Source organism: Patagioenas fasciata, chromosome 22 (assembly GCF_037038585.1).
Source record: "Patagioenas fasciata isolate bPatFas1 chromosome 22, bPatFas1.hap1, whole genome shotgun sequence".
Lineage (NCBI taxonomy): Eukaryota > Metazoa > Chordata > Aves > Columbiformes > Columbidae > Patagioenas > Patagioenas fasciata.
The window spans coordinates 333,382-356,957 of record NC_092541.1 but is presented as its reverse complement, the minus strand read 5'-3'; the positions used below and the strand labels follow the sequence as shown (position 1 = coordinate 356,957).

Below are 23,576 nucleotides of genomic sequence, written 5' to 3'. Positions count from 1 at the left end.
CCACCGGGGCTGCGGGAGGCCCAGAGCCTGGGGCCGTGCTGGGGGTCCCTGTGCGGGAGGAGCCCCCGGGGGCGGGAACGGGGTGGGGGTCCCTGCTCCCCCCAGCTGGGGGCGTGCGGGCGCCAGGACCCTGCAGACATGGCCTCCCAGACCTCTGTGCGTGACGTGCGGTGACGTGCGGTGACGTGCGGTGACGTCGGGTGACGCGATGCGTGCCGTGTCCCCCACGGCCGTCCCCTCCCCTTCCGCCATCCGCGACCCCCGGAGCAGGGCCTGGCCCCCCCGCCACCCCCAGCGGCCCGGTGTCCCCGCCTCGTCCCGCCGAGGGGCGCTGCCCCCGCACACGCGTGACACACGTGCTCCCGCCTCGGAGACACAGGCGGCGCAGGCGTGCGCGGGCCTGGCGGCTGCCGGGGACCACTGTCCCCAGGTGTCCCCAGCCCCGCCGGGCCCCACTGTGCCCCCTGCGCCCCCACTGCCACCCCAGTGCCCGTGAGTGGGGACACCAGGACAAGCCGACCCAGGGACAGCCCGCCAGACCCCCCAGGGGACATGGGACCCCGCAGGGGACAGCCCGCTGGGTCCCCAGGGGCTGCGCGACCCTGGGCAGCCCCGCTGCCCCGCATGCTGGCGGGTTGGGTGCCGCAGGCCGCCGGTGGCGGGAGGTGCGGCGTCCCCGCCGTGTCCCCCCCGCGGCCCCGGCCCCGCTGCCGCCGTCAGTCAGGCCTGGCCCCGCGCCCGGCGCTGCAAGATGGAGGCGCCCGCGCCGCTCCGGGCCTGGGTGCTGGCAGGCGAGTGGCAGCCCCGGCACCCCGGGGGACACGGACGGGCCGGGGCCCCCCGGCAGGGAGGGACTGGGGGACCCCCGAGCTGGGTGGGGCGGGGGGACCCCTGAGCTGGGTGGGACGGGGGTGCTGGCAGGAGGAGAGCGGGGGGGACGGGGCTGCAACGTAGAGCTAAATAAAGCCACCCTGTCCCTGGCGCCCGCTGGGGCTGGGACAGGGGCACCGAGCGGGTTCGGGGCGAGGGGAGGTGCTGTCCCCACGGCCCCATCCCCTCCTGAGCGCAGCCTTGTCCCGGACACCTGTCGCTTTCTCTGGTGCCGCGTGTCCCGGGGTCAGTGGGGCCTGTGGGTCTCTCCTGGGGAATGGGGAGCTGAGGCAGGGGCTGTGGTCCCCGGCTCCAGCCCTGTGCCCGGTCACAGCCGTGCTCCTGGGGGGGTCCTGGGCTGCCCTCCCCAGCCACCGCGTCCTCCCCGAGCACCACGTCTCGGCCGAGACCGGAGCCATCTTCGTGCAGGCGCTGGAGCGGGAGCGGTTCCAGGAGGCCTTCGTCGCCGGGCGTGAGGATGGCGGCGGTGAGAGGGCCAGGGGTGCCCTGCGGGCCACGGTGGGGTCTGGGGGAGCTGGGGGGACACTGGCTGGTGCCTGTCCCCGGGGGCAGAGAGCAGGGACCAGTCAGGGCTCCTGCTGGGACCAGTGGGATGGGAAGGGCCGGCAGGGGTCTGCCCGCGGCACGGCCCGGTGGCACCTGTGTCCCCGTGTCCCCGTGCCTGTGTCCGTGCCCGACCCGCCCGTGTATCCCGGTGCCCAGCAGCCGCCCCCGTCACGTTCCAAGCCCACCTCAGCGACCACCCCGACCTGCCGCGGTGGCTGCGGTACGTGCAGCGCGGCCCCCGCCAGCCCGGCTACCTCTACGGCTGCCCCACGGCCGCCGAGCTGGGCACCCACGTCATCGAGGTAGGTGCCACGCGCACGACCCGCGCCGGGGTGACACGGGGACAGGGTGCCATGGGGGTCTCTCCTCCGCGTGCAGGTGCTGGCCTACAACCGGCACACCTACGAGACGGTGGCGCAGCGCCTCGTCATCACCGTCATCCCTGCGCCAGGTAGGGGCTGTGCACCCCTAAAACGCTGCCCTGGAGCCCCCGGGACGGGCACGGGGTGTCCCCATCGGTGCCACATGTCCCCCGCAGGCGGGGACCCCCCGTACCAGGGCGACTTCCTGGTGGGCAACAGGAACGTGGAGGAGCTGCTGCCGGCGGCGGCGCGGGACATGTTCCTCCAGGCCGCGGCCGGCGTCTGGGAGCGGGACGACCTCCGTGTCACCAACGTCACCTCCGCGCTGGACCGGGGCGGCCGCGTCCCGCTGCCCATCGAGGGGCGCAAAGAGGGGTACGGCAGACCCGGGGGGGCTGGGGCTGCTCCTGGGTAGACCCCCAGGCTCCACACGTGGGGTTTTGGGGGCCACTGCAGCCCGTGCCCCCCACAGGGTGTACGTGACCGTGGGGTCCCCCGGGCCCTTCTCGCCGTGCCTGGTGGCGGCCGCGTCCCCGCGGAGCCGCCTGCGCTGCAGCCGGGGCCAGCAGCCGCTCGCCTCCTGCTACGACACCTTCGCCCCCCGCTTCGCCGTCCGCTGGTGCAACCTCACCCTGGTGAGCCCCCCTGCCACGCGCCCCCCGCGGGACCCCCCGCCCCCCTGACCGCCCCCCATTGCAGCTGCAGGTCCGTCCCAGCCCCACGGCGCCGGGGCCAGTGTGGGGTCCCGGGGTGCTGGAGGACGGCGGGGATTTCCAGGCCCCCACCGAGGTGCCCCCCCGAGACCTGCTGCCCGGGTACCTGGTGACGCTGCTGGTGCCGCTGGCGGTGGCCGCGCTGCTGTGCCTGCTCCTGGGCCACCTCATGTGCTGCCGCCGGGAGGGACTGTGAGTCGGGGCACACTCAGGGTGGGGTCCCCCCCCCCAGCAGGACATTGTGGCCCCGGGCCAGCCCGGGGGTGGTGAGAGCCCTTCTCTCACCACTGCATTTTTTCCCCTTTTTCCTCTGTTTTGTAGGCAAAAACGGGACTTGGAGACGTCTGAGTAAGTCCCCTGGCGGGGCCGTGTGGGTGCTGGGGGGCTGCTTCTGGGGTCCGGGGTCACGGCCAAGCACAGGGACAGCCAGCAGGGGTGGGACGGGAGCGGGGGGGGACAGGGAGCCGTCTCTGGGGCATGTTATGGAGGTGATGGAGCCTGAGTCCCCCCATCCCCAAGGGCCCCCCCAGCCCTCCTCCTCCTCTCCCCCCACCTCGGTGCCCCCCAGTGAACCCTACAGACACAGGCTGGGGCACAAGAGCTGGTTTACTTCTGCATGGCCTCGGTTGGACTCAGCGCCAGCAAGGAGGACCCTAATGATGGGGCGCAGACCCCGGGATGGGGTTCAGACAGCCCCCGGTGTTGGGAGGACCGACCCCCAGGCCCCTCCGCAGAGGAATGGGGGTGGGAACGTGGGGCGCAGCACCCAGTTGTCCCTCGTTCGCCCCCAGCATCCAGCTGGTCCACCACACCAGCATCCACGGCGACACGGAGGAGCTGCGGCACATGGCCGCCCGCCGGGACGTCCCGCGGCCGCTTTCCACCCTGCCCATGTTCAACGTCCGCACGGGTCAGCGCATCAACCCCATGCCCAGCGCCCCCGACGGCGCCCGCGTCCCCCTCCTCCCGCGGTGAGCCGGGGGGGGCACCCGGGTGGCACCGGCTGGTGCCAGGGGGACAACACCAGCGGTGGGGATGGAGACGGGGTGTCACGGTGCTTGTGGGGGGACTTTCAGGGGACGGTGCTCAGCCGGATGGTGGCCGCCTGTCTCCCGGGCACTGACATTGCCGGGCTATTGCCTGCGACATCTGTGGGGGGGCTACCAATACTTGGGCGGGGTCATCAGCACCCATGGGCATCAGTGGGGCAATGCAGGACACCTGTGTCTTGTTCCCTGCCCCTGCCACCCCAGCTGTCCCACCTGGCCTGGGGAAACGCTTGAATAAGAGCGGGGGGAGCAGCTCATTTCTTTCCTGGGGGGAATAAGCTGTGTTCTGCTCTTTTTCCAGGTAATGCTGGTGGCCCTGTTGCTGTCACCTCCCCAGGGGTGACCCCACCAAGGTCCCTGCAGTGGGAAAGGGGTTATGGGGGGGCTGGTTGATAAAGTAGCAGTTTAGCAATGAGAAGTGGCTTTTCTGCTGTATTTTTGGACCACTGCAATCATCCCGGCCTGGCCCTGATGGCCATGGTTGTCCGGGGGGCCGGAGGAGGTTTTGGGGCGCAGCCTGCTGCGCGCTCCTGCCTGCAGCAGCGCGTGGGCTTTGCCAGCTCTCTGCCCCCCCACGGCGGGGGAAGGGGTTTGTGGGGAGCGGGCTGGGGATGGGGACAGGGACGGGGGTCATGCAGCCCCGGGGACCCACGGCGGTACCCCCAGCACCCCGGTCCCGGCTCACCTGGTGCCCGTGCCGGCAGATCTCGCCCGCGGCCCCGGCTGCCGTTCAACGGTGCGGCCCCCCCGGGCCCCTCCCACCCCCCCGGGTCCCCCGGCCCCTCGCAGCCGAAGAAAGAGCCTCTGTCACCGCAGCCCCCCCTCGCCAGGGCCCAGCGCTGGGGGGGGGTTAGGAAAACACGGGGCCGGGAGGAACAAGGGGCCGCATTGACGGGAGGGGAGAACGGTGGCATTGAGGGGCCGCTGCCCCCCCCTTTCATGCCCCCCAGGTGCGGTGGGAGGGGCAGCGCGGCACACGGGGCACAGCCCCCCCCTCCTCCCCGTGTCACTCCTGTTGCAGCCCGGGTGAGCACGACCCCCCCGCCTCAAATTTCGGGGCGCCTCCCTGCGCCCCCCTCACCCACCTGCAACGTCTGTGTGTCCCCCAGCTGTTCTTTCGGGGGGGGGGGGGGGGCACCCTGGGCTGTGCGCCCCCGCCTGGCGTGGCCTGAGTGTCCCCAGCCCCCATTCCTCCGCCTGCTGTCCCCCCACGGCCCCGGTTCTCCCCCCGTTTGGGGAGGGCGCACACAACAAAGTCCCCTTCAGCGCGGGTTCGCAGCAGCTCTTGCCCCCCCAAACCCAGCCCGGCCCTCCTGGCTGGGGGGTGGGTCCCCCCTTCCTTCCTCTCCCCCCAGGGCAGCGGGGGGCTGAGCGGGGAGGAGGAGAAGGGCTGGGGGGCCGGCCGGGAGCGCAGACGCGCGGTGGGAGCGGAGCGGGAGCAACCGGCACCGGGATGAGGGTCCCGCACCCCAGGAACCCCCGGACCCTCCCAGGACCCCCCCAGAACCCCGAGAGCCGCCGGCCAAGAGCACCGCAGGTTTGTTGGATCATTTCACATGCTTTATTTCAGCAGTCAGAAAAAATAATAAAAACAGACAATTTCAAATTCCTATAATACACACAGACCGGGTCCCGGCCCCGCGGAGCCGCCGGGCCGGGCCGGCTGGGGTTCGCGCCCCCGCGCCGGGTGCGGGGATGGGGTGCGGGGTGGATGGAGGATGATGATGGAGGAAAAGCTGCCGGAAGATGAGAGCGGAGCTGAAGATCCACCCGGAAAGCGGTTTGTCCTTTTTCCCTTTCGAGGTCTGGTTTGCTTGGTTCTAGGTTACATTGCTCCGGGCTTTGCGGGACGGGGGGGTTCGATAGCACCTTTAGAACATTCACAATTGAGCTGGGCAGCAAAGAATAGCGGGGACAGAGGGAAATCAACACAGATCAGGCTGAGTCGCGTCTTGGGAGGCTGTAGCACCACGCGATCCCGGCTCGGGTGTTGCGGGACCGAATTGAGAGATAGTTAAACAAAATAAAATAACAAATCAGGATAAAAGTCCTGGGGGTAAGAAACCTCAGCGACTCCCGAGAGACCCTGAGCAGGGGAGACAAGAGAAGGTGAGCAGAGCGACAAACCGGGGCGGGGGGCGTCGGGCGGACATTAGCACGACATTAGCACCTTCGCTCTGAACCTGGCAGGACAGTCCCGGCACGGCTGGAAATCTCCAAACGAAGCTAAAAGTACTGGAAACGAAACAAAAACAACCCCAGCATTGAAACCACGACCTATAGCCCCGAAGCAGAGCGGGGGGTGAGGTAGCCTTCCGGAGGGGGGGCTGCTCCCGGCGCGGGCGGCGCTGCCTGCACAAACAGAGCGAGAATCAACCGGAGCGGGGTGAGAACAACAACAACAACGGATCAGAACCGAGAGCTGAACACCTGCCTTGCAGCGGAAAATCAGCGTGCTAAGGAGATGCAGAAGCGGGGGGGCCGGCCGGTCCCGGCGCTCCGGGCCGGGTCGGTCGGTGGGCGGGGGGCAAGCAAGCGAACCCACTTCCTGCGGATTTGGTTTGAAAAGTCATTTATTTTTTATTTTTTTTCCTTTAATGCTTTTTTTGAGGGGGTTTTTATGTTTTTCTTTTACGGAAATGCAAATGGTCTCAGAGATGCTGGATAGAAACCGACACAAATTCAAGTCCATGTGAAATTTTCTCCTTTTTTTTGGCTGTTTTTTGATTTTTTTTATTATTATTATTATTATTATTATTACTCTCTCCTGTTACGCGTGGGGCGTCCAGTTTACAAGAAGCAGACGGGGCCGATGTGGATGCCGAATTCCTGGTCTGGAGCGCCAACGTCCATGGGAGCCAAATCGATGATGGGCAGGCGGGAGGTCTTTGTCGTCTTGTACTCGATAACCGTCTTGCCCCAAGCGCCGGTGTGACTCTGCGGGGGGGTCGCGATCAGCCCAGCCCGGAGCGTGCCCCCCCGCGCCCGCGGTGCCCCCCGCCACCGCCCCGGCCCTCACCGTGCAGCCGTCCTCGGTGACGCCGTAGGTGAAGCGGCTGTTGCCCTCGGCCCGGATCTCGATCTCGTTGGCTCCCTGCAGCAGCAGCGCTTTCTTCAGGTTCCCGCTGTCCTGGTCCATGTAGGCGACGCTGTTCTTGCAGTGGTAGGTGACGTTCTGGGACGCCTCGGTGGACATCAGGCGCAGGAAGGTCAGCTGGATGGCGACGTCGGCGGGGTTGGAGCCCTCACCACCGTACTCGAACTGCCGGAGAAGAGGCGTCAGGCACCGCGGAGCTGCTTGTCACCCGTCACACCCCCCTTGCTGTCCCCTGCTCACCTGGAAGCCATCGCTCATTGTCTCGCCGAACCAGACGTGCTTCTTCTCCTTGGGGTTCTTGCTGAGGTACCAGTTCTTCTGGGCGATGGTGGCCTGGGTGGGGTAGACGCAGGTCTCGCCCGTCTCCATGTTGCAGTAGACCTTGATGGCGTCCAGGTTGCAGCCTTGGTTGGGGTCGATCCAGTATTCGCCTGTGGGGCAGAGGGAGGGGGTCAGGAAGGGGAGGGGGCAGTGAGAGGACGGAGGGGAGGAGCCGGGTGGGTGGGACAGAGGGCGCAGGGGTGGGTGAGCTGGGGACGTGAGGATGACAGGGTGGCGGGTGGAGGTGAAGAGTGGCGTGACAGAGGGAGGATGAAGATGGAGGAGAGGAGCAGCCGGGGGGTGGAGGAAGGCTGGAGGTGAGGAGCAGGTGGAGGGGACAGAGGGATGCGCTCAGAGCATCCCGCAGGACGCGGGGACACCGACCGCTCTTCCAGTCGCCGTGGCACATCTTGAGGTCGCGGCAGGTGCGGGCGGGGTTCTTGCGGGTGCCCTCGGGGCTGCGGATGTTCTCGATCTGTTGGCTCAGGCTCTTGAGGGTGGTGTCCACCTCCAGGTCCCGGTCGCGCATCACGTTGGCGTCGTCGGCTCGGTAGTAGCGGCCGCCATCGTGGGCCTTCTCCTGGGGCGGCTGGGGCAGGAAGCTGAAGTCGAAGCCGCCGCTGGGGGGGCCGGGAGGACCCGGGGGGCCGGGCGGGCCGGGGGGACCCTGCGGGAGGAGGAGGATGGTGAGCGGGAGACGAAGGCGGGCGGCTCTGGCAGGCGGTGGCAAAGGGGCTGATACGTACGACAGGGCCAACGTCACCAGTGCGACCGCGGGGGCCGGGGGGGCCGATGGGGCCGGGCAGCCCGTTGAGCCCGTCTTTGCCGGCAGCACCGGCGGAGCCGGGAGGACCCTGCGGGAGAGGAGCGGGGCTGACCACAGCCTCCCGGGCAGAGGAGCCCGGTGACAGCGGGACCCTGGCTGCCGCGGGGACGCCCGCGATGCTGCAGCCGACAGGGTGGCGGCTCAGGGACTCACCCGCGGACCAGCAGGACCAGAAGCACCAGAAGGACCTTGTTCACCAGGAGAGCCCTGTGCAAGGCAAGGGACACCTGTCAGCGCCTCGCGCCGTGCAGAGACCCGGGACACGTCCCGCGGCCACCGTCACCCCCGCGACTTACAGGAGGACCAGGTGGGCCCTGGAGACCGGAGAAGCCTCTGTGACCCTTCATGCCTCTGTCACCCTGTTCGCCAGTTTCACCTTTGTCACCACGGGGACCTTGTGGACCCTGGAGGAAGAGGAGGAGGAGGATGCTGAGCAGGGTCCAGGCCAGCCGCTGTCCCCGCGCCCACGGGGATGCAGAAGCACCGAGGAGGATGGGGAGCGTCAACTCACAGCAGGACCACGAGCTCCAGCAGGACCAGGGGGGCCAGCAGGACCTTGGGGACCCTGGGACAGGAGAGAAGGGGACAGGTCAGAGCATCCTCCACCTTCTGCTGTCCCAGCCCAGGGCGGTGTCACCCCGAAGTGGCGGGGGCCCGTCTGGTGTCCCGGGGCAGCTCCTCCAGCCGCAGGAGCTGTGCCGGGGATGGGGGGTGGGCCCGTGCCCCATGACGGGGGCCCCGGGGAGCGCTGGGTGCAGTGTCACTTACGGTCTCACCGCGATCTCCGCTCTTGCCAGCAGGACCAACAGGGCCAGGGGCACCGGGGGCGCCGGGAGCACCAGGGGGGCCGGCGGGTCCAGTCTCACCACGGTCACCCTGTGAGGAGGAGGAGGAGGAAAAGGGACAGAGAAGAGAGGTTGGTGTGGGCAAGGACACCCCCATGTACCCCCCAGCCCCCTCCCCAGCCCACTCACCTTGGGACCGGCAGCACCATCACGACCGGGGGCACCTTCAGCACCGGGAGCACCCTGGGGAGGAGCAGAGACCCCTTGTTAGGGCGAGGTTGGTGACGAGGGCCTGGGGGGCACCGTCCTGCTCAGCCCAGCGCGGGCCCTGCTGAGCACCGGCTGCAGCGTCCGTCGGTGCCGTGGGCGGGTGAGTCCTCGGCGCAGCGAAGCCGACGTGGGGGGACCCGTGCCCCCCAACACTCACCTCACGTCCAGCTTCACCAGGGGGTCCAGCCAGGCCAGGGGGGCCCATGGGGCCGGGGGGGCCGCGCTCGCCAGGGGAGCCGGAGGGACCTTGTTTGCCAGGTTCACCCTGTGGAGCAGAGAGGCCGGGGGGTGTCAGACTGAGCATCCCACCCAGGGCCGCAGCCGTGGGGGTCCCACGCGTGAGCTGGACCCTGGGGGGGTCCCAGCACCGTCTGTCCCCACAGCCCCCCGGTACTCACAGAGGGGCCGGGCAGCCCGGGGAAGCCTCTCTCGCCTCTCTGTCCGGGGAGACCGACGACGCCGCGCTGGCCGGCGATACCCTGGGGTCCGGGGGTGCCGGGGGCGCCCTGTGGGGGGGACACGTGGCACCTCAGGGCGGTGGCAGCGACGGGGTCACCCTCGCTGGAGGGGACGGCCGAGGGGCGCCAGGCTGGGGCAGCACGACGCTGCCCGGCATCCCCGGCTCCGTGGAGGGCGTCCAACAGGGGGGTGACTTACGATGGGGCCGTCAGCGCCGGGAGCGCCCTTCTCGCCGGGGGGGCCGGGGGGACCAGCAGGGCCGGGCTCACCGGGGCGGCCAGCGGGGCCAGTTTCACCGCGGGGTCCTTTGCCACCTTCCTTCCCGCTGGGGCCAGGGGGGCCGGGGAGGCCGATGTTTCCCTGGGGGGGCAGGCGATGCCATCAGGCGCAGCCTGGGACCCCCCCAGCCACCCGCTGAAGGGTGGCCAGGGTGTCCCCGTGCCAGCGGGGACCAGGCAGACACACGGAGCCAAACGGACGGTGCCCAGCGCCTCCGGTCCTGTGTCTGTCACCAGCAGCCGTGAACCCCCCCGCCCCCTCCCCGGGTACTCACGGAGGGGCCGGGGGGACCAACTCTTCCAGCAGCACCAGGGAAACCAGTAGCACCCTGGAAGGGAGAGAGACTGGAGTTACTGGGGCTGTGTCCCGGTGTCGCCACCACAGAGCGGGGCAGGGGACAGTTCCCTGGCTCCGGGCCACCATGGGGAGCCCCAGAGCTGGTAGCCAGGGGGAAGTGTCCATCCAGGGGGAGAGGGGGCTGGTTTGGGGGGATAAAGACAACCCCCCCCTTCTCTCAGCTCCATCCACCCCAGGTTGGGGGGCGCTGCGGCTCCCTCTGTCCCGCGGTGTTGTGGGGACCGAGCAAAACACAGCGGGGACTTAGGCCACCTCGGGGGTGTTCGTGTCGGGGGGATCCCAAACCCCCTCCCCACCACGGCGTGGTACTTACAGGAGGTCCAGCGCTGCCACGAGCACCTTTGGGACCAGGAGCACCAACAGCACCCTGAGGAGGAGGAGAGGGGTGAGCTGTGCCGTGGGGCTGCACCCCGGGGGGGCGGGAGGGGGGGGCAACTTACAGCAGGGCCAGGAGCGCCAGTGGGGCCGGCAGGGCCGGGGGGGCCGGCATCACCTTTGGCTCCAGCATCACCAGGTTCACCTTTAGCACCAGGCTGGCCATCGGCACCCTGCGGGGGGCATCAGCATCACGGGGGGGCTCAGCATCGCCCCACGGGGCAGGATCGGGCCCCTGCAGCAGGGGGGAGCGAGGCCGTCGCACTTACGGGGGGGCCAGCAAATCCAGCAGGACCGGGAGGGCCGGGCTCGCCGCGGTCACCCTGGGAGGGACAGCGAAAGCGGTGTCACCCAGGCAGGGGACATCAGTGAAGGGATGGTCACCCACGGCAGGGCCACCGGCAGGGGTGGGGGGACACTTACAGGAGCACCACGGGCACCAGTGGGACCAGCAGGACCGGGGGGACCAGCTTCACCCTGGAAAAGGGGAGGGAAGTCAAAGGAGAAGGCGAAGGCTGCGGGGAGGAGGTGGCGGGGGGCGCCTGGGCACGCCTTCCCGGGCACGGGGTGGCCCTACCTTGTCACCGGGAGCACCGGCGGGGCCGGGGGGGCCGATGGGGCCGGTCAGACCACGGAGACCGTCTTTGCCAGGAGCACCGTCAGCACCTTTGGGACCGGGGTCGCCCTGGGTGAGGAAGATGATGGTGGGTTACCTGGGGAGGTCCCTGCCAGGGGTTCACCCCCCAAGGAACCCCTGGTTCTTCACCCCCCAGGAGGGGCTGGGACCATCCTCCTCCTCCGGGGCTGGGGGGCAGAGCTGGGCTCAGCTTGTGCTGAGGGACTGTCCCCAAGGGCCACACTGCTGGGGACAGAGGTGGCACTGGGCATCCCTTCCCAGGGGGGCTGCTGCCCCCCCTTGGCTTGCAGGAGCACATCCAGCTCCGAGGGGACGATGTGGGGAGGCGGGGGGGTCAGGAGCAGAGGAGCGTCAGGGTTTTGGGGACACGCACTCTGTCACCCTTGGCGCCTGGCAGGCCGGCAGCACCGCGTTCTCCGGGCATTCCCTGCAGACCGGGGGGGCCCTGACCCCCGGGGGCACCGGGAGCACCAGCATCGCCCTGGGCAGGAGGAGACACAGAAAATGGGTGTTAGTGAAGCCGTGTGTCCCCGTCACAGCAACGTCCCCATCATCACAGCAACGTCCCCGTCACAGCAATGTCCCTCCCCGTCACAGCAATGTCCCTCCCCCTTCACCGCCATCAGGAGCCGATCCCACGGGATGTGCCCCAGCCAAGGGGGTGAAGCCAAACCCACCCCCCCCCCCCGTCTACATCCACCCCTCAAGAGCCCTGTCTGGGTACAGTCCCCGTCACCTGGGTGTCCCCAGCGCAGCTGAGCCCAGACACCAGACACCCACCTTAGCACCATCGTTACCGGGAGCACCGTTAGCACCACGAGGACCTTGGGGACCGGGGGGGCCTTGGACGCCGCGTTCACCGGGGAAACCTCTCTCACCCTGGAGGGGGCAGAGAGGCGGAGGCCGTCAGGGGGTGGGGGCTACAAGGGGCCAGAACCAGCCGGGGATCAAGTCGGGGTCAACTTACTCTGGCACCGGCGGGACCGGGGGCACCGGCGTCTCCGGGGACACCCTGCAGGGGGGGTGCAGAGTCAGCGCGGGAGGGCAGGGGCGTCCCCATCGCCTCGGGGTGCGCAGGGATCACCCCAACAGCCCCAGCCCGGCTGGGAGGCGGGTGATGGGGAGGGGACAGGGACAGTCCCGCTCTGTGGTCACACCCCCGCACTCACCTGCTCGCCGGGCTTGCCAGCCTCGCCGGGGGGGCCAGCGGGGCCCGGCAGACCCTGGAGGAAGAAGAGGAGAGATGAGGCACAAGAGAGGCAGGTGACCAAAGGGATGAGGACAGGGGCGATGTCACCCCCACCTGGGCGGGTTTGTCCCCTCGCAAGGGAAGGGACATCCCTCACCTGGAAGCCGGGAGCACCAGCGGGACCTTGTTCACCTCTTTCTCCAGCGGGACCCTGGGGGAGAGGGGATGAGTTTGGGGGGGCGCAGGGGGCTCCCGAGCCTGCTCTCCGGTGGCCGCGCGTGGCCGTGGGTGGCCAGGGGCTCGCTGATACTCACGGTTGGGCCGGGGGGACCTTGGGCTCCAGCCTCACCGTCTTTGCCAGCGGGACCCTGCATGGGGGGGACAAGGGGAGGGGCTCAGCGCCAGCCGCACCCAGCGCTGCCCCCCAAGTGGGGCTGCAGCATCTTCCGAGGGACAGAGACACCGTGGCCCTGTCACCTCCCTGCTGTCCCCATCCCAGCCCCGCGCAGGGGCGCTGCCGGGCGGGCACTCACCACAGCGCCGGGGGGGCCGGGGGCTCCTCTCTCACCGGGTTTGCCGGGCTCGCCCTGGAAACAGCAGAGAGAGTGAGACCAGAACGGGACCGCGACATTGATGGGACCGTGACTCCGACGGGACGGTGACACCGACGGGCAGGAGCCCGCAGGCTCGGACGGGTCGGGGGATGCATCAGCATCGCTGTCCCCGGGGAACACGCCCCTCAGCCACCCCCCTCGGGTCCCTGCGCCACGGGAGCCGCATCCCACTCACAGCCACCTTCCCGGGTGGTGGCAGCGGCCGGCGGGGGGAACATCCCCACCTCCCCGCAGGCAGCGTCCCCCGCACTCACCGCAGCACCTTTGGGACCGGGGAAACCCATCACACCGGCCTGGCCTCTGGCTCCGGGGGGGCCGGGGGGACCGGGGCGACCATCTTGACCAGCGGGACCCTGTCACGGAGGAGTGAGCGTCCGTTAGCAGCGCCCGTGGCAAGCGGGGGGAATGGGGCATCGGTGGGGCCACTTACCGGGGGACCAGTCTTGCCGTCGGGACCAGGGCTGCCGGGGCTTCCAGTCAGACCCTGTAAGGGAGCGGGGCAGGTTTAGGGCGGCTCAGGGGGCGCCGGGGGGAGTTCAGGAGCTCAGCGCTCCCAGAGATGCTCCAGCATCCCCGAAAGCGGCTCCTCCCCGGCACGGGGCGCGGCAGCCGCTGTCTGTCTGGCCCTGGAGCCGCTGTCTGGCCCTGGAGCGGAGCCACCAGCGCGGTGGCCGTGCCAGCGTCCCGCAGTTCCTTGTTGCCACCCCAGCCCGTGTGTCCCGTGTCCCCGCGCTCACCTTGGCACCGGGGAGACCGGGTTCTCCGGGGCGTCCGGCTTCACCGGGGGATCCTTTGGGGCCGACGGGGCCGGGGGAGCCGCGCTCGCCGGGGGGACCCTGGGGTGGGGGAGCACAGAGGTCACCCCGGCTGCAGGACGTTCTGCAGCCGCCTTGCCGGAGGTGGCGGCAGCACAGAGCCAGTTCCGCCACCGCGTGGGCATGGGTGACAAACGCACGGTGTCCCCGCTGCGCCGCCGGGGACACAGCTTTCCTGTTTCTCACCCAAACAGGAGGGAGACGCGGGCACCCACCTTGGGACCGGCGATGCCATCAGCACCGGGGAAACCGCGGCTGCCGGGAGCACCCTGTGGGGGACAAGAGAGGGGTCAGTGTGGGGACACGAGTGACCTCGGGGGTGCTGGAGTGGGATGTGCCACTGTGGGACCCGGCCACTGGTGGGAGCAGCCTGGTGTTCCTGCCGAGACGCTCCACTGGGGATGTCACCGCTGCGGGGCCCGTTCTGGAGCACCCGTGAGCCTCAGCCCCTCCACGCTGGGAGGACAAGGATGGGACAGGGACAGGGACATGGCGGGGGGCACTCACCCGTTCGCCGGCGGGGCCGGGCAGCCCCGCGGGGCCGGGCTCACCGCGAGCTCCTCTCTTTCCTTCCTCGCCAGCCGGGCCGGGGGGACCTTGGACACCAGCGGGACCCTGGGGGGGGCGGGGGGAATGAGCACCCGGGGGGGCACGGGAGCCAGGAGGGGCCGAGCCCCCAAGGAGACGGGGGGGGGTCACTTACAGGTTCGCCTTTGGCACCAGTGTCGCCTTTGTTGCCGGGAGCACCGGGCTCACCCTGGGGGAAAGGAGAAGAGGAAAAAGTCATTTACCAGCAGATCGAGGGGCACAGGGGGCCCCGAGCGCATCCCACCGCGGGGGGGACGCTCCGCATCCCTCGGCCCCCAGCACCATCCCGTGCCTGCGGGAGGGACACCAGAGGGGACATCTCTGGGACAGCAGCTCGCAGGAGCAGAACGGACCCGGCCCTGGGAGAAGCGGGGTGGGGGGTCCGGGGATACTCACAGCGTTACCCTTGGGGCCGGGGGCGCCGCTGGGACCCTGGGGGCCAGAGGGGCCGCGGGCACCGGGGAAGCCGGGAGCGCCAGCGATGCCAGGAGCGCCCTAGAAGAGGCAGAGGAGGCGGTGAGGGAGCAGCACGGACCTTCATCCCAGAGCAGGGATCCCGGGGAGCAGGGACACTCACAGTTGCGCCCTTGGCACCAGGTTGACCATCAGCACCGGGGTTGCCCTGCGGAGAGAGGAGGAGGAGGAGGGTTACGCGGAGCCAGCAGCATGTGAGGCCGAAGGGCGAGGAGCTGTGGGATGGCACTTACAGCAGGACCAGCAGCGCCGGCAGGGCCGGGGGGACCGGGCTCGCCGCGAGCACCCTGGGGACCTTCACTGCCACGAGCACCCTGGGGACCAGTCTCGCCCTGGGGAGGAAGAGGAGGGAGGAAGAGCCGTGAGCGCGAGGCCGCCCTGAACCCCTGAGGGGCTGATTCCCTGCCCGGCAACAGAGCCAGGGGACATGGACCGGACCCGGCCCGGCGGGGACGCCCCCTGTCCCGCCAACACCGGGCCTGTGTCACCGTGAGCTTCCTCAGCTTTGGGCCACGTGGGGAACCCACCCGAGACTCGGTCCGTCCTCCCCACCGCCCCACGCGCCCAGTTCCCACCAGTTACTCCCAGCTCAAGGGATGCCACCCAGGATGGGACAGTCAGGCGGGTCCTACCTTGGCACCAGCAGCGCCGGGGAAGCCGGGGGGGCCAGCGGGGCCCGTGGGACCCTGGGTGGGAGAGAGGACACGTGTTGGGGGGGTCCCACCTCACGGGTGGTGCCGGGGGTTTCCGGCCCCGGTGGAGCTCAACGGGATGCGAAAAGGAGGAACCGGCGCTGGCGCCCGTGTCAGCCGGTGGGTCGGGGGTTACTTACGGGGGGACCAGCAGCACCGGGAGCACCGTCGTTACCGCGAGCGCCCTGCACGGGGGGAGGCACCCGTTAGCGATGCCCATGGCAGCAGAGGAGCCCCCAGCGCCCCGGGCAGGGGGTCCGTCCCTGCCCAAACCAGGTACTCACAGCAGGGCCGGAGGGACCGGGACGGCCTCTCTCACCGGGAAGACCACGAGGACCCTGGGGAGGGAAGAGGACACGTTTTTGTCACCAAGGGAGACAGTTTACCCTTCTGGGACCTCCTCCCACCCATGTGCCCCCAGCCCCCCCAGTCCATCCTGCAGTGACGGTTCCAATGGGTGGAACCCCCGTCCCCATCCCTGGGAACACCCCAAGGACGAGCTGTTTCTCCATCACATCTCGTCCCGTCCCGCTCGCTGGCCGCGGCCGGACCCCGCTCACTCACCATCTGCCCGGGGGCTCCGTTCTCGCCGGGGCTGCCGGGCTCGCCCTACGAGAAAGGACAAGGTTGGGGTGCTGCTGTGGGGGGGTGGCGGTGGCGTTACGGGGACAGGGTGACACTGCTGCTCCTCACCTTGGGGCCAGCGGGACCTGGCTCACCCTTGGCACCGTCCAGACCACTGAAACCCTGCAGAAAAGGGGGACGGGGGGGTCAGGAGGGGACCCCCATCGAGGCTGGGCTCCCCGCTCCCCCCAGTCTCGCAGGCGGGGGGAACTCACCCTGTGACCCTTCATGCCTGGCAGACCAGCAGTTCCGGGGAGACCCCGCGCACCCTAGGAGAGAAGCAGGGGTGACAGGGACGCTCGGGGTCTGTCCCCACAGCCCTGTCCCCGCGGGGGCAGGCGGCTGGTGTCACGTCCTCGCTTTGTCACCAGGCAGGGCACGGTGGGGGTGTCCCCTCCTGTGCCTCCCCGGGGAGGGGACCCCAGCAGGACCAGCTCACCTGGGGGCCGGGGGGGCCGCGCTCGCCGGGACGGCCGGGCTTTCCAGCTTCACCCTAAGGAGAGGGACCCTGCGTTGGTGGCACGTCCCCAGGCCAGGCGGCTCCTGCCCACCTCGGGGGCTGCCAGGGCCACCAACCCCCGAACTCGGGGGGGGACCCTATCCTGGGGTCACTTACATCATCTCCATTCTTGCCAGGGGGGCCGGCGGGACCACGGGGACCCATGGGACCCTAGGAGAGATGCGGGGCGGGGTGAGGGCGCTGTCACCGGGCTGGGCAGTGCCAGGCCCGGCAGCCCTGTCCCACGGCTCCCAGCACAGGGACAGTGTGGCCATGGCCAGCGCTGGGAGCAGGTGGCCTTGTCCCCATCCCCGCAGGGTGTCAGGCTGGGGGGCGGTGACAGGACTCACAGAAGCACCAGGTTCTCCGGGTTCACCAGGGGGACCTTGGAAACCTTGAGGACCCTGCAGGCCGGTGGGAAAAAAGAAACAAATAAAGGAAAAAATGGGTTAGAAATTGAGAAGGTTGGGCCTGAAGCCGCTGGTGGCAGCACAAGGACACGCGTCCCCACGTGTTTCCGCGGCCATTGGGAGGGCCGGGACGTCCCGTCCCACCCGTGGGGCTGCGTGTCCCCAGAAGGGGGGGACACTCACCGGGGCGCCAGGGGGGCCGGGGAGACCACGGGGACCAGCTGGGCCCTGGAAGGAGAACAGAGCAGTGATGAGTGGCTGCCATGTCACCCTGTCCCCATTGCCACCCCATCCCTGTCCCCATCACCACTCATTTCCTGTCCCTGTTGTCATCCCATCTTTGTCCACACTGCTACACCATCGCCACCCTATCACCACCCCATCCCTGTCCCCATCGCCACCCCATCCCTGTCCCCACTGCCACCCCATCCCTGTCCCCACTGCCACCCCATCCCTGTCCCCATCGCCACCCCATCCCTGTCCCCACTGCCACCCCATCCCTGTCCCCACTGCCACCCCATCCCTGTCCCCATCGCCACCCCATCCCTGTCCCCACTGCCACCCCATCCCTGTCCCCATCACCACTCCATCCCTGTCCCCACTGCCACCCCATCCCTGTCCCCACTGCCACCCCATCCCTGTCCCCATTGCCACCCCATCCCTGTCCCCACTGCCACCCCATCTCTGTCCCCACTGCCACCCCATCCCTGTCCCCATCACCACTCCATCCCTGTCCCCACTGCCACCCCATCCCTGTCCCCACTGCCACCCCATCCCTGTCCCCATCACCAATCCATCCCTGTCCCCATCACCACTCCATCCCTGTCCCCACTGCCACCCCATCCCTGTCCCCACTGCCACCCCATCCCTGTCCCCACTGCCACCTCATCCCCGTCCCCACTGCCACCCCATCTCTGTCCCCATTGCCATCCCATCCCCGTCCCCGTCACCTCCAGGACCGATCCCTCCCATTCCTCCCACCTCAGCACCACTGGCACCCAGCCCCTCGCCTGGTTCACACCCCCCATCCCCGCCGTGCCCCCCGTGGGTCCCGTGTCCCCCGGCGCTCACCATGGGGCCGGGCACAGCCATGCCGCCGGCTTTCTCGTCGTAGCCGTAAGACATTTGAGGAGCGAAGTTCTGCAGCGGGAGGGAGAGCAGGGGTGAGGGGGCGCAGGTACCCCCGTGGGGTCTGCACCGCCAGGGACCCCGCCATACTCACTCCGCCAAGGCCTGGGGGTCCTGGAGGGCCTGGGGGTCCCGGGAGGCCAGGCTGTCCAGGGATGCCATCTCTGCCGGGGGGGCCGGGCAGTCCCTGCGGGAGGAAGAGGAGGGTGAGCCTGGCGGGACGGGGGTCCCGGCACAGAGGGGGCTCTGTGGGGCGATACCCACTCTGTCTCCTTTGGGGCCAGTGTCTCCCTTAGGGCCCTGTTGGGGAGAGACGAGACGGGTGGTTAGAAAAGGGGTTCAACACAGACAGGTGGGGCGTGTGGCGGGGTGCGGGCGGCGGGGAGCCCTTACCTCCACTCCAGCGCTCTCTGGGTACACAGGGGAGGCTGCGGGAGGAAGGACGAGCGTTGAGAGGCGCCCAGTGTGACCCAGATCCCCCATCCTGCACCCCAACCCCCGGGAGGATGCTGAGCTGGGGCAGGGCCCGGCCCCGCTGCACCCCCGGCTCCCCCGCGCCGCGATGGGACGGGGCGGCCACGGTACCGTCGGTGTCGGGGCAGATGGGGCAGCACTCTCCGAAGGGGATCTCGGCGTTGGGGCAGTCCGAGGTGTCCTCGCAGATCACCTCGTCGCAGAGGATGTTGCCGCTGTCGCAGACGCAGATCTGGCAGGCTTCTGGTTTCCACACATCCTTGTCGTTGTACGTCAGTCCATCCTGCACGCAGCTCCCAGTTTGGACTGGGAGAGACGGGGCAGGGCGGGGGAGCGTGAGGGTGGGGGCACGGCAGCGGCCCCCCGCACGGCCCTTCTCCCGCCCTCCCCCTCCGTCCCCCTCGCGCCTGCAGCGCTTCTCCCTTCATCTGTTTCTCATCAACCCATCGCGGTGACACAGGAAAAGCACCACAATAAACTTCCCACATTCGCTGGAATTTAAACAAAAACCTCCAGCCAATTGCTCCGTCCCCGGCGGACGGGCCAAGGCAAATACCCCCGCAGCGGGCAGGGGGCGGCACGGGGTCCCCGTCTGCAGGGGACGGACGGGACGGCCGGGACGGGACGGGGTGGGATGGGGTGGGGGGATCGCTGGGCGGGTTGGCCCCGTGTCTGGGCTGAAATTGGATCCAGGCGGCTGCGGCCGCGCTGGCTCGGACCAGATGGGGAATGAGGCCGGGCCGGGGGGGCGAGGGGCTGGGGGGGCGGGGGCAGCGCGCCAGGACCGGGGCTGCCCCGCGGTGGGGAGGGGTCGGAGGGGCACGGGGCTGCCCCGCGGTGGGGAGGGGTCCGGGGGACACGGGGCTGCCCCGCGGTGGGGAGGGGTCCGGGGGACACGGGACTGCCCCGCGGTGGGGAGGGGTCCGGGGGACACGGGGCTGCCCCGCGGTGGGGAGGGGTCGGAGGGGCACGGGGCTGCCCCGCGGTGGGGAGGGGTCCGGGGGACACGGGGCTGCCCCGCGGTGGGGAGGGGTCCGGGGGGCACGGGCTGTCCCGCGGTGGGGAGGGGTCCGGGGGGCACGGGACTGCCCCGCGGTGGGGAGGGTCCCGGGGGGCACGGGCTGTCCCGGCCCACGGCCCCAGCGCGGCGGGGGCAAAGTCAAAATGCAGAACGTAAAACGCAAAATGTAGAATGCAAAATGTAAAATGCAGGATGCAAAATGCAGAATGTAGAATACAGAATATAAAATGTAAAATGTAGAATGTAGAATGTAAAATGGGTTTTGTCAAAAGGCAAAATGCAGAACGCAAAATGGAAAAAAAAAAAAAAGGCACAAAAACTATCTCCCCCACATGACAAAATTGGGCAAAATGCGAAGGGCACCCCGGGCCTGGCTCCGTCCCAGGGTCCCCGTGTCCCCACACCGGCAGGGGGCAGCGGAGCAGCGCAGGGGGGACCCGGGGGGACCCGGGGGGCCTGTGACCCCGGCCGTGCCCCGGCCCCCGAGCCCCCGGCCCCGCCGCAGCCCCTCGGGGGCCACGGGGCGCATCCCCGTCCCCGTCCCCTGTCCTGTGTCCCTGTCCCCCGTCCCGTCCCGTCCCCCCCGGCCCCGCCGTTCCCGGCCGCCGCCGTTTCCCTGATGAATCATCCGAGACTTCTCTAATTCTTTCCTGATGGCTTCTGCAGATCCCGGGGCCGGGCCCCCCCGCCCTGCGCTCCCCGCTGGCCGCTCTCCCGCGCTCTTTCCCCCCTTTCCCTCCTCCTCCTCCTCCCGGCTCCCCCGGCCCCTCTGCCCGTCCCTCCCTCCCGCTCCTGGCAGGGCGCCCCGGCCGCGCCAGCGCAGCCCCTCGAGCCCTTCGCCCCCAGCCCCAGATACCCCACCTCGCTTTTTCCGCCTTTCCCCCAAGCCTCTTTCTTTTTTGCTCCTAATTCCACCAACGTTTTTTCTTCTTCTCCAGACACCGCGCACCCCCAACCCTTCCCCAGCCCCCCGACCCTTCCCCAGCCCCACGGCGGCTGGACTGGACGCTGAAGATGTCGCTGGACCCCGCATCCCACCCGTTGTCCTGCACCCACCCGCACCCCACATCGCACTCGCGCCCCACATCCCACCCGCCACCGCGTCTCACCCGTGCCCCACATCCCATCCACGCCCCACATCCCACTCGCGCCCCACGTCCCACCCGCCACCGCGTCCCAGCTGCGGCGAGGCCAGCGCGGCGCCGGCTACTCACTGTCTTCTTCTCCTTGCCCACGGGTGAGTAGCACAGTCGCTGCTATCAACAGCAGTAACCGAGAATCCACAAAGCTGAACATGTCTAAATATTAGACATGTAGACTCTTTGGGTCTCTTTTGTTCTTAGGTCGGGGTCATACGGGGCCGATCGACTCTGGAGCTCCAAACCCAGACCCCAGCAGAAACTTCCTACTGCCCTTGCCCGTCCCTCGCCGCCCTTATATACGGTGCAGCGGCAGGGAGAGGTGGGACCCGCCACGACCAGGGAATTTTGGACGGCCCCTCGGCCAATCAGCAGCACCCAGCAAGTCGGGGGGCTCCCCTCGCACCCCCCCGTCCGTCTATGCACACGCACACACAGACGTGCACACGCGTGTCGTCCCACAGTGGGGCTGGGAGCGGTGGTGGTGGGGTGGGTGGGAAGGGGATGCCGGGGTGGGTGGGATGTGGTTTGGGAGGTTTGGGGGGCTCTGGGGGCAGGTTGGGGGGCTTTGGGGAGGTTTTTCATGTCCTGAGTTGTTTGGGGTCTGGATGTGCCTGGGCGGGTGAAGATGTGGCACGTGGCACCTTGGGGTCCCCGGTGCCACACGACGCCGGGAGCCACACGACGCTGGGAGCCGTGCCGGGGGTCGGGAGGGCTGCAAACACCTGTTCCCTCCAGCGACCCCCCCGTGATGGCACCAACACTGGGGATCCCCAACACCCCCTGTCCCCTGAGAACCAAACCCACACATGGCGCAAAGACCAAGGGCATAAGCACCCAGAGCATCCCCTGGGCGAGGATCCCCCCATGGGACCCCGACCCACAGACACCCCCAAAACACCACCAGGAGCCACGGGCTTTTTTTCTTTCCCTCTCTTTCCATCTCTTTCCTTTCCCTCCCCCCGCCGCGCTCCCCGCGCTGCCCTGGCGCGCCTCCACCGCCCTTTCCACACTGGAGGAGCCACGTTGGTTGGAAAAAGCAAAGGCTCGTTGACAATAATCCACAATCTACTGTGCAATTTGGGGAGGGTGTAATTACACGCCAAAAAAACACACGTATTGACCAGGGCCGGGGTGGCCGCCTGGAGCTCAGGGCCGGGCGACGGAGCCCTGCAGGGGCTGTGGCACTCGGGGGCTCCCCCACTTCTAAGAGGTGATTTTATTTAGGGGAGGGGGAGGAAAGGGCTGACCCCCACCTGGCGCCTCCGTTTCCCCTCCCCGCCATGTAGATGGCTTGCAGGGCACTGGGAGCACTGGGAGCACTGGATCACTGGGGGCACTGGGGACACTGAGAGCACTGGGAGCATTATGAGCACTGGAGTACTGGGGGCACTGGGGACGCTGGAGAACTGGAGCACTGGGGGCACTGGGAGCACTATGAGCACTATGAGCACTGGAACACTGAGGGCACTGGGGGCACTGGGAGCACTGGGACACTGGGGGCACTGGGAGCACTATGAGCACTGGGAGCACTGGGAGCACTGGGGGCACTGGGAGCACTGGTGGCACTGGAAGCACTGGAGCATTGCACAGGAACCACGTCCAAGCGGGGGCTCCCACCAAGGTGCTGCTTTATTATTCGTTTTTAATTTTCAAGAAGAGCACAGCAGTGCGTTTCACCCCGAAACGCGGCCCGGGCGGGGAGACACGTCCGCGGGCAGCAGCACCGGCGCCGCGCAGCGCTGGCCCTGCCGGGGCTTCCTTGAGCCTGCACTCAAATGCAAAGAAAAACCCACCCCAGGAGGGCTCTGTGCGGGCTGCACACACAAACCTGCATGCACATATGTGCACACACACATGCACGCGTGCACACCCGCGCATTCAAGCACACAGATGCACATGCACACACAGGCACACATACAGACGCAGATGAACACACGCACACGGATACACATGCACACACATGCACATGGATGCACATGCACACGGATACACATGCACACACATGCACATGGATACACATGCACACAGATACACATGCACACACATGCACATGGATACACATGCACACGGATACACATGCACACGGATACACATGGATACACATGCACACACATGCACAGGGATACACATGCACACGCATGCACACAGATATGCGTGCACATGGATATGTGTGCACACGCATACACATGCACACGGATAGACATGCACACAGATACACATACACATGCACACGCGTGCACACGGATACACACACACGCACACGGATATACACACACACATGCACACGCGTGCACACGGATACACACACACGCACACGGATATACACACACACATGCACACGCGTGCACACGGATACACACACACATGCACACGCGTGCACACGCATGCCGCCGGCCGCGCGTGCGCAGGCGCCGCTGGCCGCTGCTCAGCCCGTGTCTGTGCGCCCGGGACACGTTGCAGCAGCGCTCCTCGCCCGGGCCGGCCCGCAGCCCCCCCGCACAGCCCCGGCCCGCAGCCCCCTCCGCACAGCCCTGCCCGCACAGCCCCCCCGCACAGCCCGGCCCGCACAGACCCCGCCGCACAGCCCTGCCCGCACAGCCCTGCCCGCACAGCCCCCTCCGCGCATCCCCGGCCGCGCAGCCCCCCCCGCGCAGCGCTGGCCGCGCTCCAGCCCGGGATGTGTCTTTAATTTCTGCAGCATGACAGAAAAGAAAAGAATGTCATCGTGTGTTTTTTTTGTGTTTTATGTGCATGGAGAGGGAGGAAAGGGGGGGGACGGCCGGTGCCACCTCATCAGCCCCCGCGCCCGCCCAGGAATGCGGGAGGCTCGGCACAGGGCGGGGGTGGGGGGAAGAGGAGAAACCCCACTTAAAAATAATAAATAATAAGATCTAAAAAAAAGAAAAAGGCCTGGAAAAGCCATTATGGTCCTGAGAAGC

The 23,576-nt window shown here is 68.4% G+C and overlaps 2 protein-coding genes across 2 annotated transcripts; one reads left to right on the top strand and one right to left on the bottom strand.

The window, feature by feature from the left end:
- The first annotated feature begins 498 nt into the window (after positions 1-498).
- Positions 499-3,487, top strand: SGCA (sarcoglycan alpha). The gene is made up of 9 exons (XM_065855974.2): positions 499-791; positions 1,205-1,357; positions 1,594-1,739; positions 1,816-1,888; positions 1,976-2,174; positions 2,272-2,434; positions 2,499-2,704; positions 2,834-2,860; positions 3,304-3,487. The coding sequence occupies exons 1-9, from the start codon at positions 752-754 to the stop codon at positions 3,485-3,487; spliced, it is 1,191 nt and encodes a 396-aa protein (XP_065712046.1). The 5' UTR covers positions 499-751.
- A 1,612-nt stretch (positions 3,488-5,099) lies between these two features.
- Positions 5,100-20,914, bottom strand: COL1A1 (collagen type I alpha 1 chain). The gene is made up of 51 exons (XM_065856354.2): positions 20,710-20,914; positions 18,586-18,780; positions 18,394-18,428; positions 18,265-18,300; positions 18,095-18,187; positions 17,944-18,012; positions 17,056-17,100; positions 16,813-16,866; positions 16,580-16,633; positions 16,403-16,456; positions 16,179-16,232; positions 16,033-16,086; positions 15,904-15,948; positions 15,624-15,677; positions 15,480-15,524; positions 15,280-15,333; positions 14,881-14,979; positions 14,751-14,795; positions 14,570-14,668; positions 14,289-14,342; positions 14,093-14,200; positions 13,801-13,854; positions 13,508-13,606; positions 13,201-13,254; positions 13,025-13,123; positions 12,690-12,743; positions 12,471-12,524; positions 12,314-12,367; positions 12,137-12,190; positions 11,935-11,979; positions 11,748-11,846; positions 11,341-11,448; positions 10,908-11,015; positions 10,754-10,807; positions 10,600-10,653; positions 10,396-10,503; positions 10,269-10,322; positions 9,873-9,926; positions 9,518-9,679; positions 9,259-9,366; positions 9,018-9,125; positions 8,780-8,833; positions 8,574-8,681; positions 8,317-8,370; positions 8,102-8,209; positions 7,959-8,012; positions 7,726-7,833; positions 7,364-7,646; positions 6,899-7,089; positions 6,581-6,823; positions 5,100-6,498 (listed from the first exon to the last, which is right to left on the bottom strand). Exons 1-51 carry the CDS (start codon positions 20,789-20,791, stop codon positions 6,352-6,354), a joined length of 4,362 nt encoding a protein of 1,453 aa, XP_065712426.1. The 5' UTR covers positions 20,792-20,914; the 3' UTR covers positions 5,100-6,351.
- Positions 20,915-23,576: the final 2,662 nt, after the last annotated feature.